General features: G+C 42.3%; 1 protein-coding gene across 6 annotated transcripts; it reads right to left on the minus strand.

Moving 5' to 3' along the window:
- Nucleotides 1-6,004: 6,004 nt before the first annotated feature.
- On the minus strand, nt 6,005-20,951 carry VPS52 (VPS52 subunit of GARP complex). Of its 6 annotated transcripts, none has more exons than XR_008916506.1 (21): nt 20,822-20,951; nt 20,352-20,436; nt 20,095-20,147; nt 19,840-19,915; nt 19,592-19,659; nt 17,301-17,476; nt 16,467-16,617; nt 16,127-16,227; nt 15,882-16,014; nt 15,470-15,527; nt 15,065-15,198; nt 14,469-14,624; nt 13,995-14,113; nt 12,810-12,933; nt 12,522-12,617; nt 12,305-12,412; nt 11,847-11,912; nt 11,611-11,722; nt 11,114-11,232; nt 6,378-6,553; nt 6,005-6,179 (listed from the first exon to the last, which is right to left on the minus strand). XR_008916506.1 is itself a non-coding variant. In XM_056818018.1 (20 exons), exons 1-20 carry the CDS (start codon nt 20,885-20,887, stop codon nt 6,494-6,496), a joined length of 2,061 nt encoding a protein of 686 aa, XP_056673996.1. In that variant the 5' UTR covers nt 20,888-20,951; the 3' UTR covers nt 6,005-6,493. The 6 variants fall into 6 exon arrangements, 4 of the variants coding, with proteins under 4 accessions (XP_056673996.1, XP_056673995.1, XP_056673994.1 ...); XR_008916505.1 differs by having other exon boundaries at nt 11,602-11,722; XM_056818018.1 differs by having other exon boundaries at nt 6,005-6,553.
- Between the last annotated feature and the right edge of the window lie 88 nt (nt 20,952-21,039).

Consider the following 21,039-nt stretch of genomic DNA (forward strand, 5'->3'; position numbering starts at 1 on the left):
AGGGCACATTAGCCTATTCACAACCTACTCACTACATCTTGCCTGCCAGGTAGAGAGAAGCCTGTGCTTAGAAGCCAAAGAAGAGAGACTCTTGGGAGGCAGAGAGCCCTTTAACTACTAAATTGTATTTTCTCACTCAGGTGAGATTATAGGGAATTCTGGGAAGTACCAAAGACTTCTGGGGATTGAAGTCTGGGGTTCAAATCTCCATTTTTACATAGCCCAAGAGTCAGGATGATCTGAGTTCAAATTTGGCCTTAGATACTCACTAGCTGTGTGACCCTGGGCAAGTCTCTTGTGGGGTTTTCCTTAATGGACCTCCCTGACCAGCAGGGTCCCACAAGGGAAGGGGCTCACCTTTGTGATGGGACCCGAGGAGAGGTAGGAACCGAGAACCAGGGTGGAGAATGAAAGACCTTCCGTCTTGGAATCAATACTGGTATTGGTTCCAAGGCAGAGGAGTGCTAAGGGCTAGGCAATGGAGGTTAAGTGACTTGCCCAGGGTAACACAGCTGGGAAGTGTCTGAGGCCAGATTTGAACCTAGGACCTCCCATCTTCAGGCCTGGCTCTTAATCCACTAAGTTACCCAGCTGCCCCTCACAGTATTGATTCTAAGACAGAAGGAAAGGGTTTTTAAAAAAATTTTTAGATGTAACTGAGTTTCTGAGCAGCATAACCTAGGTCCTTAGTTAAGGGTCTCTAAGCAGCAGGTAGAAGTGATTGACTTTCCTAGCCACACAGAGATAGATTCAAACAATACAATAAGAATTCCCACAACTGAATAACATTTTTTTTCACAAGACAGAGGTTGGATTCGACCTATAAATAACTAGAAATTAAGCCAGCTCCAGAATTGAGACACAAGCTAGAGTCAATGTGGTTCGCTCAGCTTCCACAATTAACCACTTGCTGTCCTAATCCCCTCAGTTTTCTCAAAGTAGAACTTCAACGGGAGTTACTAGCTCAACAAACAGAACAATACCCATGCAGGACCTAATCACCCCAATTATTAAATACCTTTGCACATACCCCAACAGGAATTGCTAGGGGGTCCCACAGCTCCCAACCTTCCCATTTAGTGCCTCATTGTAGCATTCCAGGAATATTTGCATCTAAGAAATATGATTGATGTATGGATATTGTATTATCAGACACATGGTTGGACTCTGATATTCATGAGATGACTCTTGACTTGGCCATGCTGCCTTTGTTCAGGGCAAATTCATTAACATTTGGCTTGGAGCCAAACTCATTTGCAAAATTCGGGTTAGAGTTATCCTAGAGTTATCCTAGAAGTTGTCATCATTACCATTGCATCCAATGTGAATCAACTATTGAACACCTCCCAATCCACACCTGAATAAATGCAGGGAAGCAGGGCTGATCCCTCTCTTGGATTTCTATTCTCTGCTTGATCACTTTGATTCTCTTTTCCTCATTCCTATCTAGGGATTCTTACTTCCACATGTTCTCTTATTTCTCATATTTTCCTTTAATTAATTTTCTAAGGAAAATATCACAGAAGCACAGGCCCATATAAATTAACTTGTCTGTGTCTCTTGATTTATCATCCATTTTCTCTGACTCCTTTCTCCTTCTCAAGCTAAAACCCACTAAGGAATTACTTTATGTAGCAGCCGCTGGTCAGACTGCTATACTCATCTTGAGTTTTTTAGTAGGGATATGAATTAACTACATATAACATGAGTTGTCACCTTCATGCAGCATGAGCAGGTTGTTCTATGACTCAGAGAGGTAGAGAGACATCTCTAGCCTCTTCTCCCAACACCTTTCCCCCAAGGAGGCTTTATTTCCTACTAGGAGGAGAAGAATGAGATTGGAGTCAGAAGTTTGTCTCTTCAGAGTGAGGGAGTACCAGCCTAGAATTATAACTTCTGTGCCCTTAAAAATTATTAGTGAAGGGGATGTGGTGTTCAGCTTCAAACTAGACTTCTTACTGCTCTTTCTTAATGGAGAAATGAGGAACCGAAGCCTAACTCCCTATCGAGCACCACAATGAAAATACACAAGTAATTGGAAAGAAACTTATTTATCTTTGATAGCAAAACAGAAATCGGAGAAAGTATACATAGAAAAGTATATTCTGGAAAATACAGAGTAAAAGAGCTTTCATCTTGGAAGCAAAACAAGGTAACAGCTCAACCAAGAGAGAGGAGAGAGAGAGAGAGAGAAGACACAGACATCCTCAGCAACTCATCTCAGCAGCTATTGGAAGTGAGTTTGGCATCTTCCATCTCTGTGTGTGCTTATTGTTATTTTAAAAACTCTTACCTTCCATCTTAGTATCAAATGTAAGACAAAAGTGGTAAGGGCTACAAAATTGGGGTTGACTTGCCTAAGGTCACATACATCTGTGGGAATGTTTTAATGCACTTATGAACCCCAAAAGAGAAGCACACATACTTTCCAGTCTTCTTACACCATAATTCAGTGACACTGTCTATCTGGTTGTTCCACAAACAAACTCCAATCTCTTGGCTCTGGGAATTTTCTGACTGGCCCCCAGGCCTAGAATATTCTCCAATCTCAACTCTGTCAATGACTTCTTTGGCTTCCTTCAAGACCCAACTAAAATCCCATCCATAGGAAGACTTTCCCAATCCCTTTTCATTCTAGTGCCTTTCCTCTCTCAATTCTTTCTTAATATTTTTCCTATATATAACTCATTTGTACATATTGATTTGCTTGTCTTCTCCCCTATTAGACTGAGCTCCATGAAGGCAGGGATTATCTTTTGCCTTTCTTAGTATCTATAGGACTTAAAATAGTGTCTGGCAGATAATAGGTGCTTGAATGACAATGTAAGGAAAGTGTTCTGTAAATTGTAAGGCACTGAATATGTGTGTTATTACTATCAACTACATTGAGGAGGCAACAGAGAACCACTGGAGTTTATTGAGCAAGAGGGACAAAATTGACCTGCTTTTAGGAAAATCACTTTGGTGGATAAATGAAGAATGGATTGGAGCAGGGAGAGATTTGAGGCTTAAAGACCCCCACCCCCCATCAGGATACTGCAATAATCAAGGTATAAGGGGCAGATGGGTTGCCCAATGGATTGAGAGCCAGGCCTAGAGATGGAGGTCCTAGGTTCAAATCTGGCCTCAGACACTTCCCAGCTGTGTGACCCTGGGCAAGTCACTTGACCCCCATTGCCTAGTCCTTACTACTCTTCTCTGCCTTGGAGCCAATATACAATATTGATATGAAGATGGAAGGTGAGGGTTTAAAAAAAAAAATCAAGGTATGAGTCAATGAAAGACTGCACTAGAGTGCAGTGTCAGAGGAGAGAAGGGGATTCGTTGGAGAGATATTGCTCAGATGAAGGTGGCAAGAGAGTTTTAGACATTATCCAGAGGTGAAAATATTCAACTTTGTTTTGTAGGTGAATAGAGTAGGAAGTCTCACCACACCTAGTGTGTCTCATCTGGATGTTCAGTTTGTTTTATAGGTTTTTGACAATTAAGCAACATAAATGATTAAGTTTAGGGAATATTTGCTAAGAAAGTTAACAAATTCCAATAAAAGGTTTAAGACGGATGCCCCCCATTTGTCCTTGTCTTTCTGGTGATTTAGCATCAATTAAGACTTCTTATTTGGTACACAGAGACTGATACATTATGGCACAATTGAATGTAATGGACTTCTCTACTAGCGGCAATGCAATGATCCAGGACAATTCGGAGGAACTTTATGAGAAAGAACACTATCCACATCCAGAGAAAGAACTGTGGGAGCAGAAATGAAGAAGAAAAGCATATGATGGATCATGTAGTTCAATGGGGATATGATTGGGGGGTTGGCGTTAAAAGATCATTCTACTGCAAATATGAATAACATGGAAATAGGTTTTGAATAATGATACATGTATAACCAGTGGAACTGCTTGTCAGCTCCTGGAGGGTAGAGGAAAGAGCAGGGGAGGTGGGGGATCATGAATCATGTAACCACGGAAAAATATTCTAAATAAAAAAAATTTTTTAAAGACTTCTTATTTGGACATCAGAAGGATTTACAAAGATCAGGGCCTCTTTTAAATGTCTCAACTTCTAGAATGTATGGCTCATGGTATGTACAAGCACCATTCATCATTGCAGTGTGGAAGTAAGGATAACAGTAAATATGGGAATGAATCTAATGAGGATACACTTTTCAATCATCTCTAATTGATACTATAAATAATAGTCTGACATAATCAGACTAAACTCACTACACTATCTCTGGAAGCCAGATCTTTAACCTTTTAAATGAAGTTCCATGTTCTTTCTCTTTTGGCAAAAGATAAACCACAATGTATCTGGGAAGGTGGGAGGTCAGAAGTACTTTAAGAAGACAACATATAATTAGTAAAATTTATGCCTTGTAACTATTATAAAGGGGTCATAAAAATATAATCGGTAAGACTTAGGAATGCTAGAATTAGCCAATTAGTCTATTGTGCCTAATGGCATTACATTACTTACAATGATGCTATACTTCAGGCAAATATAGACAGGGAAAGGATTTTGTTTCTCCAGAGATTCCCAGGCTTAAGATCCTGCTTAAGGGACAGATACAGAAAGCCAGGCCTAGAGGTGAGAGGTCCTGGGTTCAAATTTAGTCTTAGACATTTCCTAGCTTGTGTAACCCTGGGCAAGTCACTTGACCCCAGTTGCCTAGCCCTTACCACTCTTCTGCCTTAGGAACTGATACTTCATATTGCTTCTAAGACAGAAAGTAAGGGTTTAAAAACAAACAAAAAAGATCCTGCTTGAATGAAAACCAAAGTAAGCCTGTAGTCCAAGGTGTCAAGAGGTTATCAGAGACTTTGGAGATACAGTGTGATCAAGCAGTATAGGTAACAATCATCAAGGGGATTGTTCAGTGCAAAGAAGAAGACGGCAAGGTAGCCTTTTTTCCCTACTACCAAGAGCAGGTTTAGGAGAACAAAGGGAAAGAGAGATCTCCTGAGATGGTATTGAGAAGCAGACACATTCTGAGAGGAGATTCAGATGAAGTATAAATGCATATGCTCCTCACCTTTGTTGTAAAAACGCCAGAGACTTTACCATGCTTCCCATACCATGCCTAGCCTACTCCTCTATCTTAAAACTATACTTAGTATTCTAAAATAAAAAAGTAAGGGTTTTAAAAAGAAAAATCTTTAAAAGACTTTATTATATACCTACTTTGTACAAAACACTGATAGTTGCAAAAGATACCATTATACTTAAATTAATAACTCCAGGTTCTTATTTTCCATAGAGTTTATTAATAATAATTTGAAATAGAGAAAAAAGAAATATAGAGATTTAAACCTAATCTAATTTAGCCCTGCCTGGGGGTGGGGAGCAGATTCTGTTTACACAATACAGAGATAAAATTGAATCCCAGGTCCTGCCCCCAAGAAGTCTTTGTTTTTACTGAGGGGATTACAATATACAAACATAAATAACTGCATTATTATTTGAGGGGGACAGTACTAATTACTAGGGGGATAAGGAAATCCTTTCTGTAGCAATTGACATATGAGTTAGACCTTGAAGGAAGCTACATATTTTGTGGCATACATGCATTTGGGGCATGAGAGATGAAGATGGAATTCTGAAGCTCCCGAACAGCAAGTAGAACAATTTGGCTTGAAGGTAGTGGCAGTGAAAAGAAATAATGTGAAATACAGAAAATTAAGAGCCAAAATGTGAAGGGCTGAAATGTGCCAAGCTGAAGAGCTTGTATTTTATTTTAGGGGCAATAGTGGCCAATGAAGGGTTTTGAACAGATTTGTTTTTTAGGAAGTTCCTTTTGGAAATTAGATGAATAATGGATTTAATATGGGAGATCCTGGAAGTCTGTAATTCATTTAGGAAACTGCTGCAATAGTCAATGTAAGACTTGGGTGGGGGTGGGAGTGGCCATGTGAAGGGAGCAAAAAAGACACATGGAAAAATACTGTGGAACTAAAATCAGCAAGAATTGGCAAAAATGTAAAACAGACACGGAGGATGATGGCCTTACTTACTTCACTTAGTTTTTATTTTTATTTGCATGGGACATAGGAAACAATATGAACTTCTTCATCCCTGTCAGTTTGGGGGATTTAGGGGATGCAGACTCACAATCAGGGATTTAACTAGAGTTTTCTTTCCTAAAGTTAGACAGTTGTCTGGAACCAAGGACCCTGAAAGAACAATAAAAAAAAGTCAGCCTGATTTTGGCCTACTGTCTTTTTTTTTGTTAGTTGAGTGAGTTTATAGGTCTCAGTCCTGCAATAAAAGAGCTATCCCAGCATATAGTAGAAAACAACATCAGAAGAGAATGAAGAGGGCACCTTGACAATCCCCAAGCTTCCCACACCTTATATCCCTCTGTCCCTTACTCTTCCATTCAGTGGTACTGGCCTTCTTGCTGTTCTTCAACCAAGACAGTCCATCTCCCTATTCCAGGCATTTTCAGTGACTGTTCCCCATTCCTTGAATGCTCTTCCTTCTTATATCAGCATCCTAAATTCCTCCAAGTTCTTGCTGAAATGCCACTTTCTTCAGGAATCCTTTTCTGATGGAAACAATACTTACGTTACAGGGAAGATCAAATAATATTTGTAGAGTGTATAGCACAGTGCCTGGTGCTATATAAGTGCTTATTCCCTTCTCTTCCCTCCAACTTTTAAATTCTAGTGCCTTCCTTAGGTTGATTTTCTCTAATTTATCCTATATATATTTTGTCTGTACATAGCTGTTTCTATTTTGTATCCCCTATTAGACTGGGCTTCTTGAGGGTAAGATTTGTCTTTTGCCTTTCTTTGTGTAGGCTCAGCACTTAGCCCATTGCCTGATACATAAAAGGGGCTTAAATGTTTATTGATACAGAACAAAAAAAGAAATGCCCAGAAGACCCCGGTGCAATGATGATTCACCAGCAGGTATATTGTATTTCCCAGGTTGTCCAGGCTACATGGGCTCCTAGCATGTGAACACTGACCCAGAAAGTTCCCTGCACTCATTTCTCAATGTGTGTACCTTTCAGCCTGTTTTTTATATGCTTGTCCTCCACCATTAGTGTTACTGTCATCTAGAGAATATATTCCATCTTTTTGGTCCTTGCTTTAACTGTATTTTCTGTTTGGCTAGTAAAAGTAAATAATAGCTAGCATTTCCATAACAGCTTTAAGGTTTGCCGAGTGTTTTAAGCATTTACTAAACACCTACTGTGTTCCAAGCCCTTTACAAATCTCATTTGTTCCACCCAGTCCTGGAAGATGTGTGATTCTCCCCATTTTACAGTTGAGAAACTGAGGCAGACAGAAGTTAAATTATTTGTCCAGTCACACTACTAGTAAATATATGGGGGTGTTTTTTAGCTTGGGTTTTCTTCAGTCCGGGTGCTTTAGTCCCCAGGGGCTGAGCCACAAGCATGGTACTGGGTAGAGGCCCACTCAGAGATTCCAGAACTCCCAATAATTGTAGGGGTGAGATTCCCGTGAATCATTCCCAGGAGCTACAAAAACACTGGCTCCACTCAGAGAACCTGGGAGTCCCATGTCCCACCTCCCTTCTTCCTAACGTCTAATAATAGGTGGGCGACAGTGATTAGGGCATAGGAATTTTAAGAAAAGGAGGATTGACATCAATTGGGGAATGGCTGAGCAAATTGTGGTATATGTTGGTGATGGAATACTATTGTGCTAAAAGGAATAATAAAGTGGAGGAATTCCATGGAGAATGGAACAACCTCCAGGAAGTGATGCAGAGCGAGAGGAGCAGAACCAGGAGAACATTGTACACAGAGACTAATACACTGTGGTATAATCGAATGTAATGGACTTCTCCATTGGTGGTGGGGTAATGGCCCAGAACAATCTGCAGGGATCTAGGAGAAAAAACACTATGCATAAGCAAAGGATAAACTATGGGAGTGGAAACACCGAGGAAGAGCAACTGCCTGACTACAGCGGTTGAGGGGACATGACAGAGGAGAGACTCTAAAGGAAACTCTAATGCAAATATTGACAACATGGAAATGGGTTCGAATCAAGAACACATGTGACACCCAGTGGAATCACGCGTCGGCTATGGGGGGTGGGGGGGAGGAAAAGAAAATGATCTTTGTCTTTAATGAATAATGCTTGGAAATGATCAAATAAAATATTATTTAAAAAAAAAAAAGAGGATTGAGTAGGCTAGGGTCCCGACTGAGAGGAGCAGGAGGACCTAGAGCCAAGGCGGGAATCTTCTCTACGATGTTGCCCCGCCTCCCAAAGCTTTTAGACCAATCAGAAGTCCCAAACTTTCACGCTAAGCATTTCCTTGACACCTCCCTCCCTCCTTCAGTTCCAGGATGTCTCCTAAGCCAATCAGAAGACTGATTCCAGAGTAGGGCGGAGTTCTAGGGAAAGGCGGAAGAGGGGAGGGAGTTCGACGTTTCCTAGGTGACCCAAGAAAGAGGGTTGATCCCGCCCCGGCCCCATTTCTAGCCAATCACGAGATACTTGGCCCCCTTGTGGCTTAGGGAGCTATAGCCTTGGAGATTGCTAGAGCCTGCTTTTTCTGGCCTGCCCTGCAAAGAATGGTTCTGGGATCCCTGCTGGAGACACTTTTGGTTACATGCTCACCTGCCAGGAATCAGGGAGAAATAGCCTAAATCTAGTGGGCCCTCTCAGGATGGGGCTAGTCCCTGCCTCACGACAGCAGTCTTGGGAATTTTGTATGGGAGGTGAGGGGCCAGATAAAGACCAGAGACCAGAAATGAGAAGTAGAGAAAATGAAGCAACTCCCCTCCCGCTCCCGACTACTCCCCCCCCATGCTTTGGTGGTTCTCTGGCTGAGACATGAAGACCTTCTGGGAGGTGGAAACAGCTACTGGCAGAACTAAACTAATCCCTCTTTTTCAGAACCTCGATTCAGGTATTTGAAAACTCCTAAAATCTTTCCAGTTAATTATCATCCCCATGTCCCTCAACTGACCCACATAAGGCTTGATCTCCCGAAGTTAATTGTTCTTGAGGTTCTATGCTGGGCACTCTTCAGCTTTTATCAGTATGCTTCCTAAAATAGTGCTAAAAAGAGTTTATTTGTTTCACAAATTTTCAGATCTACACATGGGAGTTAAAAGGCCATCTAGACCAACTCCCACCTTTATTTTGGAAATTGAAGCCCAGTAATGTGAAAATCACAGGCAGAGATCTGAACCAGTTCTCCTTCCAATGTGCCATTTAGGCTAGCTCTCACTACATATCCACTCCCTCCCTGCCAAAAGCACAGAACTTGAAGAGATAATATGTTCCCCATGTTAAATTGTCTATATTCTTCCCCAGATTAAATATCCCCAATTTCTTCATCTAATCCTCAAGGGCATAGTTTTGAAGTCATTTGCCTTTCTTTGAATTCTCTCCAATTAAACATTCTTTTTAAAAGTTGGCATCCAGCACAATTCCAGATGTGCTATGGCCAGGTTTGAATACAGTAGGACTTAATTACTTCCTAGTCCTTAGGTCTTCTGACCCCCAATTCAGTGTTATTTTCATGCTACTTCAGAGATGTGAGGAGGAAGAGAATGGGGTTGGGGTTAGAAAGTTCTTAAGAGGGCAGCTTGAGGTAACAGTGGAAAGAGTGATTGAATTTGGCCTCAGATACTTCCTAGCTGGGTGACCCTGGGCAAGTCACTTGACCCCAATTAGGTAAGGACCTGGTCCTTACCCATCATTTGCCTTAGAACTGATACTAAGACAGAAGGTAAGAGTTTTTTTAAAAAAAGTTCCTTAAGGTAAGGTAAATCTCAAGTCTGGCTTAGACTTGAGACAGACAATTGTATGACAACTTTTTCTCTAAAATCAGTGGCCAGAAAGTCACGATGGCCTCCACTTCTCAGAGTTGATGAAACAAAACTTCTTTTCCTCCTGTGAATTTCAACAAGGCTATATATACCAAAAGCAAAGCCTGAAAGGTTCTACCAAACTGGAAAGGTTTTGAATATAGGTCCAGCAAGAAACTAGGGGTTTGGTCTGAGGACTTAACAGTTTCTACTTACGTGTAGAGGGCTGGCCCCCAGGTGATTTTTTTATTTTGTCACAATAACTAAGAAAGAACATAGACAAAATCTATAGCAACAAAGGAGTACCCATACTAACAAAATCATGAATATCAAAATAAGTCCTTGGGGCTGAAAAGTTGGAAATTCTGGAGTAAGCTCTACCCAGGGCTAGGATTTTTTAACCTAAGAGGTGCATGAATTTTTTTGTTTTTATTATTTTGATCATTATATTTCAACATAATTGGTTACCTTTCATTCTATGCATTTAAAACTAACATGAGCAGGGATCTATAAGCTTCACCAGACTGCCACAAGAGTCCATGAGACAGAAATGGTTAGGAGCCCCTGCCTTAGTGGTTCTGCTATCAAAAATGACCCTGGAAAGCTACACTTATCAATAGCAATTCTTTCATATCTCTCTTGTAACTTAAGAGTCCAAGAAATGATGAGAAACAAAAACAAAAACAAAAAAACTCAACAAAAACAGAGACACGGAAGTTTTATTGGCTAGAAGGAAGACAGAACTGGGAATAGGGAATGTCATCTTGAAGAATCACCAGAGTAGACTATGAGAACACAAATTATTCTTAGTCTGGCAAGGAGTAATAACAGGTTTGGAAATAGGCACATGAGGAGTCTAGGGAATGGGGAATCATTAGTTGGGCAAATTAATCCCTGAAAAATTAGAGGTATCCTGGGGATAGACTGGATTGAGAGAGGGCTTGGAGAATCTCAAGGATAAACATATCAGAAGTTGGGCTTATGCTTCTTAAGCTCAACCATAAGGTGATGAATATTGATGAGCTCTGCACGGGCTGGGAGGGCTCGGAGCTGGGGCTGGGATAAGACTCGATGGAAGCGGTGATAAAGCTGGATCAGCTGGGTCAAGGCACCCTGGTCAGAGGTCATAAGAGGTTACAAAGGTGGTTAGAGCTTGAGGACCACCAAATGATGCCAGTAAGGATTTGAAGGTAGAATCAATGTTTGGAGATTATTAGGGGGTCACAAAGATGATGCTGGGCTCCTGGTAACTGACCTCAATGACTTGGAAAGGGGCAGGATCAGAGAATGGGAAAAGGGTGTCACCTGGATGATGCTGGTCCCATTTCGGAAGTTAGTGAAGCTCCTCATGACATCCTGACTTAGTGATTCAACAGAAGATTTCCAAGAGCTGCCAAAGCCCCTGATCAGCTGAGTCACCCGGGCTAGAATGTTAAGGAAACAGGGTTGGTATTGGTACTATTGGTTGATATTGCTCAACTCTGTATTTTCTTCTTCCCTGCTCTCCCCACATTCATCTGGGTCAGTGGTATCAAGTATAAATAAAAACAAGGGCCACTAAACTGTACATAAGGATCATTGCAGGCCTCATATTGACTTGGAAAACCATACATTTTATATATATATTTTAATACATCAACAAATGAAAAATCAATTAGGAACTATATTTTAATCTGGTTCAGGTGCACTAAGAAGTGTTGTGGGCTACCTATTTGACACCTCTGTTCTAGCTCCTATCTCCTTTTCCTTCCAGCCCCTAGAATTCTTCCTTTCTCTCAGCCTTTTCCTTATACCTTCCTCACCTTCTTCCCCTCGAAGACGCTCTGCCTGCCCCCTCTCAATCAGACCTTCAGCCTCCTTCACAAATGCCACCAAACCTCCAAAGGGTGGGGACAGAAGCTCTTCAATGAATTCCTGGAGAACACAAAGTGGGGGGTGGGGAGGTAACTCAGAATGAGCTAGGTTTGGAAGAATACTTCCTCAATTAATTTAATTAACTACTCAAGAAAAGGACTAGGAGTGAGAGAAAATCAATGACCTGAGTTCTCGCATTAAGCAGCTGCTGGAAACTCTCAACTTCTTTGCTGTCATCTGCTGCACGTTCCTACGGAAAGGGGATGAAAAAGAAGAGATAAATTTGGAGATGGAAAGAGGGTTCAAAATGTCTAAGAGCAGAAAAAGTGGGACCTTTCATTAAAAGGCAAACCCTGGGGGTAGCTAGGTGGCACAGTAGCTATATTGCCAGGCCTAGGCAGTCAGGAACACTTAGATTCAAATCTGGCCTCAGATATTTACAGATCCAGGTTAAGTCACATAACCTCATTTGCCTAGCCCTTCCCTTCTGCCCAAGAACTGTTACCAGAATAGAAAGTAAAAACTTTAAAAAAAAAAAAAAGACAGCCCCATTCCTGGGTGAGGAATAATCTTTAAGATGGAGGGGTGGGGATGGAGAGAGGGAGATCTTTACTTTTGTTGGTTTTGGGGGAAATTTGTTACCATGAGCACGCCTAGCATCATGTCATAGTTGTTGATCAAAAATACAAGCTGCTCTTTCCGTGAGGAAAACTCTGCTGCCACTCGGAGCACAAAATTCTCCACCTCCACCTGGAAAAGCAATCAGGAAGAAAGGGAACAGTGGAGGAAAGCAAGGCTATCTAAAGAAGGGTTTCTTTCCTCACCTCCAAAGTCCCAATTAAGAGAAGGGCCACCTCACCTGCAACTGTCCCAGTAGCTGCATTGTCCGCTCATTGGGAATAGTCTGGTTGATGCTGACAAGAGCTGAAGAAAACTCTGCATAACGACGTGTGATCTGATGAAGAATTACATCTCACACCAGTTTTCCAGAAGGGCCTTTGTTTTCCAGACTGCTCAGTTTCCTAACTTCACCCATTTTAATTCACTGCTCCTCTACCCCTTTAGTTTAGTTCTTTAGTTTAGCCCAAAATCTCTTTTTATCCCGTCACCCCCAATAATCCCACAGTGGTTTTTGCCCTGCCCTCACATAGTGGGGTCGTGTGTCCAGCCCTCCGAGTCGTTGGGGATCAGTGCTTCGGACACTCTGTACATTCATTTCCAGAATCAGCTCGAACCGAGGCCACAGCAGAGCCAGGACCTGTTCCCAGTACCTGGGGATCACCCAGGATCAGAAGTCAGTGATGAAGGGCACATGATCCAATCTAAAATAATCCCTTTGGACCTCCTTCCAAATAAAGTAAAGGGTCAGGCATCTGAGGGAATGGCACCAGTCTCTTGCATTCTAAACCTTGCTGTTCTGTCTCTTCTCTCTTCATTTCTCACATCCAACCAATTACCATATTTTATCATTTCACTTATACATCTTACAGTTCTATCCCCTTCTCTCCCAATCTTATTGTCACTATCCTAGTAGACTACTGCAATGGTCCCCTAATAGATATCTCCCTCACATCTCCTCTTTCCCCTCCAATCTATCCTTCATACTATTACCAGAACAAACTTCTTTGTGCATGACTCTAGTCCTATCACTCCTCTGCACAAAAATTCTTCAGCAGTTCCCAACTGCCTAAACTTCTTTGCTTAGCAGTCAAGACCTCCACAATCTAGTACTACCTGACCTCATCAGTCTTAGCTAATATGACTTCCCTTACTCCAGTCAACCAAAAGATCTCTGCCTTCCCCTCAAAAGACCCTCTGCTCATTAAAATTGTTCCCTATTCTTGGAATGTCCTCCTTTCCCTTTACCTACTACAGAGGATCATAAATTTAGAGCTTGAGATTCATCTTGTCTTTACTGGTAAGGAAACTGGCACATAATTCTTCTAAGCCCAACTCACATGATGCCTCTATGGAAACTGTGATCCTCAGCAGTGATGCCTTCTCTACTCCTGAGTTCTTTATATGACTAATACCATATGTTATAACCATTTGCATCCAATTTCCCTACTAGACTATAAAAACTATATGAAAGGACTGTGTCATGACTGAACTTGAATCTCCTCCAGTGTTTAGCACAAGGCTCTGCTTTTATAAGTAAATGCTCTTGACTGAATTGAAATTCACAGACTGGGGAGAGATGGGTAAGGAATCAAATCTAGCATGAAGAGTCCCTTTGGGTGTAAGGATTATCAGTGTCCTGTTCAACGCAGGATTGTTTCCTCTAAGTGAAGGAGTTAAAGGGCAATATAATCCAGGACGAGATATTAATAACCTGTCCAGTGCAGGGACATCCCTCTTGGCTGCAATGTTTCGGAATCGGAGGACAATGTGGATACAGAGAAAAACAGCAATGGCATCATAGCAATCAGCCAAATATGATTCCAGATGTTTCTGTAGATTGAGGATAAAAATCGAGGTGAGACAGCCATAAGGAAAAGAGGGTCAGAGAGATAGAAATAGTTAACTGACACTCCTTCAAATGGGTAAACACACACAAACTCGAACTCTTTCACTCATCTCTCCCTGGCTAGGGTATTAAAGTTCACTTATTAAGTGGCAAGGGAAGGAAAGGGGAGAGGACACCTATTAAGTCAGAATTGGGGTAATGAAGGTTTTGAGAGGCCAAGAGGCTCTTATTTTGGTGTTTCCCACAGGTCATGATGAGAACTCTTTACATAAGAGTGAAAATCTAAACTAAGGGGTCTCAAAGTTTCTAGGTCCCTACAAGGGACTAAGGAGATCTCACCAGAGTCATGCTGAGAGTACGCCCCATCACAGCATGGAAAAGATCGTGGGCTGCAGGGCCAGAAACAGCGAAGAAATCACAGATGAAGAGAAACTCACGGCAGGAATTGTCTAGGAGGGCATAGTGTTGGCTCCGAAAGAGTGCCTCAAAGGGATACTGGGAGCAACAAAGACAATTTGTGAGATGGGAGAAGTGGTGGAATTAGAGAGGACTAGAACTGATAGATGACATGTGATACCAATCTCTCCAAAGATTAGCACACAGTCTTTTCTGCTTTATCTAGTGTTAGTCTTGAGAAAAAAAAGTAAAGGAAAATCAAGGTTGGGGAAAACCCCCACCACTACTAAGGCTCATCCTCCTCCACCCACAATGTTGGTTATACAAAAATACCTTAAATGAATATTAAGGGAATAGAAAATAGGGAATGTAAAAGATGTTCACAACAGTGGCATTTCCCCTACCCCAATGCTTCCTCCTTTCCTAGGGGAGAACATTATACCTTCTTTAATTTCCCTGTCCTAGCTCCTCTGCATGTCCCTCAAATAGAAGCCTCCCACTCTGCCGCACTACATCCCAAATCCCTAACCCCTTCATACCCTCTGCTCCCCACGTTGAGCTGTATGAGGCACAAGGATGGGAGCTTCAAGCTCAGTAGGAGAGATGACAGAGCCACGGGTCCCCAAAGTGAAGATTGTATTTCTACTTCGGAGAGATGGCTTTGAAAAAAATCGTTATTAGGAAGGGATAGTTAGGGAAAACAAAGGAACTTGGACAAGTGGGCCCAATACTGTTGGATATCTCAGATACCAAAACACAGAATTTGTCTAGAAAGGAATGCCCAAGTGACCAGGTCTCCTTCCTACGCATTGAGACTTTAATTATCAGGAGCCCAGGTTCTTCCTTCCACCTAAGACTTCAATATCTAGTTACCTTCCCCTTAGAAACTAGTTTTAGTCCCCCTCCCATTTTCAGAAAATCTTTCCCCTTGGCTCTTAGGATATCTTTCTTCGCTGTATCTTCCACACCCATCAGATCATCTTTCTCAGCCACCTCCTCATACTGGTGGAAACATGGAGAAAAAAAGTTAGTGACCATCCACACCCCAAAACAAAGTGCTATCTATACCTTTCTCCCCTAGCCCAGATAAAATGTATCTCAGCAGGGTTCTCCTTCCCTTCCCCAAGCATCTCTTTGGTTTGCTGCTGTCCCTACCCCTTCTAGTTTTGTTTTTTAAACCCTTACCTTCTGTCTTAGAAGCAATATTAGGCAAAGGGAGTTAAGTGCCTTGCCCAAGGTCACACAGCTAGGAAGTATGCTGAGGCCACATTTGAACCTAGGACCTTCTGTCTCCAGGCTTGACTCTCAATCCACTGAACCATGTAGCTGACCCCAACACCCTTGTCCAGTTTTTACCTGAACCTTCATGAGCCTTCCCAGGTAGGAGCGCGAGTATGACAGATAAACCTTGCCCAGCGTCTCCACATATTCATCCCTTATCTCTCTTGCAGTTGCTCGTTCATTTCCCAGCAAAAACTGATAGAAAAACCTGTAATTTCCATAAGAATAATTCCATGGGAAGCTCAGGAAGTATTCCCCCTCCCACCCTCTACTTCCAAATCCCAATGCCTGTCATCATGCTCATTTCCCCCAACTGTGACCTGTATTTGAGCAAGGCAGTCTGTGGGATCTGATAGTTAGTCATCGGTTTTCTAAATGAATAGATCTTCTGTAGGACAAACTCTCGAATCTTAGCCACAGCCTGGTGAGAAAAGGCCACAAAATGTAAAGACATATACCCTACCTCTTACATTTGAGGGGACTGGGGGAGAAGGATATAACAGTGAGATCAATAAAGGAAACTTCTCAGAGTTTCTGAGTATTTCCAAGACAATTTTCTGGAAACCAGAGGATAAAATACGTTATCTCTTTGAGGAGTGTGGAAGTCTTGGGAGGGGATATTCTGGAAGTCACTGGGGGTACCACCATCCTCATCCCCACCTTGACCCTAAGCCGATCCAGTACACCCCTGACATCTGCACAGGCTGCTGTCCCACGAGCCTCCTGTTCTCTGACAGCAGCTGCCTTAGCATCAAGCTCTTGTAACTGTTCCAGGAACCGAGGATCTGTCACTGGTGCTTCTAGGATTGCCCTTGGTATGGACAGAGGGGATAGCAAGTTATTATGTAGTAAGGAGGAAACAAGCATCCTTAGAAACACTCCCCAAGAATAATTATCTCTTCATTAAGACACAGCTCCATCTCCTGTGTGCTGAGGGCAGGATGGAGTTATATGACTTTAATAGTCCCTTGATTCCCATAGGATCCCTGATAACACCATTCAAAAAATACCTGACTCAAGATGATTCCTATCTTCTGACCCCTGATTCAGATGATCTGACCATGGGAAATGCTGATCAGTGTAAGCACAAACTCCTGTTTCATTGAATAACCTCCCCCTACTCCAGTGTACTTGACTCTAAGACACTTGATAAGAAAGGAAAATCCTGGGACAGCTAGGTGGCTCAGTAGTTTGAGAGCCAGGCCCTGAGATAGCAGGTCCTCAGTTCAAATCTAGCTTTAGACACTTCCTACCTATGTCACCCTGGGCAAGTCACTTAACCCCCATTGCCTAGCCCTTAATGTGGGCAAATCACTTAACCCCCATTGCCTAGCCCTTAATGTTCTTTTGCCTTAGAACCAATACACAGTATCCTTTCTAAGACCAAAGATAAAGGTGTTTAAAAAAAAAAAGGGAAAGCACTAATGTGTTGAGCAGCATATGGATTTGGCTCTAATCTGTGACCCAAGTGGTTTACAATACCAGGTGACTTACGTAACCAGAGCAGAAGGTACAACCAAACCATCCACAAGCTCCCCAAGTCTCCCACGCACAGCCTGGCGGTTCCGGAGTCGAACATTCATGGCTCCAGATTGTTCCTGTAGTGTCCGAATCTCAGAGCTAATAGAGCTGAGATCACTCTGGAAAGCACCCAGCATCTGTTCCATGCGCTAAAAGGGAAAGAAACAAATGTGAATCAATGATATATTGTGGAGGATAACAATCATTATAGGAACCGAAGCAAAGATTTTGGGAAGGGCTTGAGGTATCCCTGCAGAAATATCTAGCAGATGCTCTAAAACTAAAGGAGGGTAGATCACCTAGAGAACATGGGTTATGAGGACCACAGAAAGAAGGTTAAATCCAATCTTATCCAACTTTAGAACCTGGTCCTATGTGAGAAACATAAAGGATGTCAGGTCTTGAGGTGAAAAGTTTCTCAATCTAATCAGTAACCAGAACCTAGCGTTCCATTTCATTTCTGTTACAGATAAGGATGGTCACATCCTTGATCTCAAAAATTTCATGATCAAAGATAGAAACTCTCCCTAAAGTCATCACTGATCTGTCACTTGCCAAATCTAATGGCATCTTCTCAGTCTTTACCTTTGTCACTCTACATCTGGCATTACCTGATATGGCTACCCTGCCCTCCCTAGATATTCTCTCCCTTCTAGGTTTTGTGACACTGTCTCTTGGTTCTTCACCTACTTGTCTATGTCCTCAATTAGTCTTCCTTGCTGGATCAACTTTCAAGTTATTTGCTCTGTCTGTAAACCCCAAGGATCTGTCCTGGGCTTTCTTGACTCCTTATTGTTTCTTTCAGGAACCAAATGAGTGCTCATGAGTTCAATTACTATCTCTATCCAGGATCTCAGAAATCTATAAATCCACCACTGCCTGGTCTCTCTCCAAAGCTACAGTTCTACAGCATAAACTAACTTTTAGATATTTCTCATTGTATGTCCTTCAGGTATATGGAATTCAACATGTCCAAAACAGAACTCATTTTCTTTTCCTTCAAACTCATCCCTCTTTCAAATGTTCCTATTACTATCAAGGGATTGAGTTCTAATCCCCACAATCTTGGAGTCATGCTTGACTCCTCATTCTCCCTCACCCTATATAAATCAGTTTCCATATCTTTTAGTTTCTATCTCCCTAACATCTTTCATATCCATTCCTTTCCCCTCACAGTCACAAGACTAATTCAAGCCCTCATCTCTTTTTGCTTACATTATTGACATAGCCTCCAATTTGATCCCCTTCCTCAACTCTCTCTCCAATATAAACCATCTACCACATAGCTCCCAAAGTAATTTTTCTAATATACAGTGAGTGAAAAAAGTATCAAGCACATACACGTGCAAAGCAAAGGGGATAAAAAAATATAGAAAAGCAAGACGATGGTCCCTGCTCTTTGGATTTTAATAGGGAGAGACAACATATATAAATTTCAGCTACAAGTCAGATGGAAAAACCCAACAGTTTTTAGCGTGCAGGAGCAAGGCAGGTGGTAATTTATTTGATCTAAGTCACACCCTACTCAATAAACTCCAATGGCTCCCTTCCAATTACCTCTAAGAACAAATACAAATTCTAATTAGCATTTAAAACTTTTTGCAATCTGGTCCTTTCCTACCTTATTATACATAAGATGTCCCATCTCTCATCTGTGTGCCTTCTCACTGGCTGTCCCCCTTCTCTATATCTGGAATACTCTCCTCATTTCTGCTTTCTGGGAATCTCTGGTTTCCTTCAAAACTCACCTCAAGCACTATTTTCTACATAAAACCTTTCCTTAATCCTCCAGTTACTGGTATAACACCTTTCAAAAGTAACTTGTATCCTTCACATAAATATTGTGTTTCCTTTCTCCCATTAAGTATAAGCTTCTTGAGGTCAAGAATGATCCACTTTTTTAGAAAACTCTAACTTTCTGTCTTAAAATAAATACTTATTATTGATGTCAAGACAGAAGTGCAGTAAGGACTAAGCAACTGGGGCTAAGTGGCTTGTCCAGGGTCACACAACTAGGAAGTCTGAGACTAGATTTGAATCCAGGACGTTTCTTCAGGTCTGGCTCTCTATCAGTTATCTAACTGCCCTGACTGATTCACTTTTGTCTGTTATTTAAGTGTTTAGCAGAACTCCTGATACATGATGGGCACTAAATAAATGTTAGTTCTTAAATATATTCTGACCTTGGAAATGGTATCAATGTTAACATACCAATTCAGATTTCATAAGATCTTGAAAATCAAACAAGAAATTGAGTCACTAACCTCGAGGACAGCATCACAGGCAGTGATCTGGTTGTGAAGTGATGCAATATTCTCACTTTCCTGGATGTCTGAGACATAGGCAGTTAAGGAGATTTATAAAAAGGCCAAAGACCCCCTTAAGAACTCTTGTATGCTAAGCACCCACCTTTTCATACCTGGGATGACAAGAGACAATTTTAGCTACACATTCTACCTCATCCTGTAAGCCAGTGTCAGAAACCCCCTTCTTTCCCAGAAAACGAGGATACAGTCTCGAATGGATTTCTGTTCTATCTGCTGTAGCTCCAGTTCCACCTGCTTTGAATAATGACGGAGATCCACACCCTGGGAGGACCAGAAAGAAGACATTCTAAGTCAAAGAAACCACAGAACTTGATCTTCTGCAGGGATTAAGATAAGAGAAAAATATCAGGGATCCCAATAAGGAAGATACTGGCAAAAATTACTGGGAGAAAAATGGAAGAATGGAGGGCAAGGGCAAGTTGATATTGTAGAAGTCTCACCGTTTTAAGAGCCTCCTTTACCAAATCATCTTCAAGATTTGCCTGAATGTGAACTAGAACCAGAAATAAGTCATGAGGACTCAAGCTCATAGTTCTTTCCCTTCCAAAATCCGTCCCCACAGAAATACACGCATTTGCCCAACAGACAATTCCCAGCTTTCCCCATTCCAGTCTTTCCTCACTTTTAGAAAACTCAAAACCCAAGGTCATTTCCCTTCCCCACCCCTCAGGTTTTCTAGGATCTAATCATCCCTCACCATCTACTTCATCTAGGATGAATTCATCAGATGTGATATCCAGCTCTCCCAGCTGCAGTGGCTCTGGGAGCCCCGGGCCGCTCCCCTGAGGAAAGAGCAATTAGCAGCCGAGATGGGGAAGGAATATGACATATTGGTTGGGGAGAGGGGGGAGAATGCACTTCCCCCCCCCCCCCACCAAAGCCCACCCACTGCGGAAAGTATGCTCGTAGATTGGGATAATGGGAATAACAACACACGTTTCCCTTGCAGAAGGAAACACTGAGACGAGGGGGTGGAAAGTGGAGCCGCCGCTCCTCAGGGTAAACAATAGTGGGGACGACTGTCCCGGGGCTCCGACTAGGAGGACAGAGCCCAGAGAGGTGAATGACAGCCCAGGCTCCGCGCAGCCGTACAAGTCTTGCCTCACTCAGTACCCCCCACTTTTGTCCCTAGCCTCGCGTTGGGAGGGCAGACGCGGGCCCCCTTACCAGGGTGCTTTCGTCCTCCTCCATGTCCGAGGCGCCGGCAGGCAGCAACAACTCCGGGGCTGCCATTCCTGCCACCTCTGCCCCGCCCCTCGGCTACTTCCGCTAGGTGTCGGTAGAAATAGGTCCGTCCACACCCCGGATGGGGTGCACAGGGTCGAGGATGGCTCAAATCGAGGAACCCAATAGAGTCGCAAAAATGACGCTGTAACCCAAAAGCG

The sequence above is a fragment of the Monodelphis domestica genome, chromosome 2, assembly GCF_027887165.1.
Source record: "Monodelphis domestica isolate mMonDom1 chromosome 2, mMonDom1.pri, whole genome shotgun sequence".
NCBI classification, from domain to species: domain Eukaryota; kingdom Metazoa; phylum Chordata; class Mammalia; order Didelphimorphia; family Didelphidae; genus Monodelphis; species Monodelphis domestica.

Excerpts from the sequence above, each read along its gene's own strand:
- VPS52 (XM_056818015.1), bottom strand. The coding sequence starts at position 20,887 with ATGGCAGCCCCGGAGTTGTTGCTGCCTGCCGGCGCCTCGGACATGGAG. Across the intron at positions 19,916-20,094 it reads TAAAGGAGGCTCTTAAAACG|GGTGTGGATCTCCGTCATTA; the intron begins GTGAGACTTCTA and ends TGGTCCTCCCAG. Across the intron at positions 12,618-12,809 it reads TGGACACACGACCCCACTAT|ATCACACGTCGTTATGCAGA; the intron begins GTGAGGGCAGGG and ends ATTCTTCATCAG.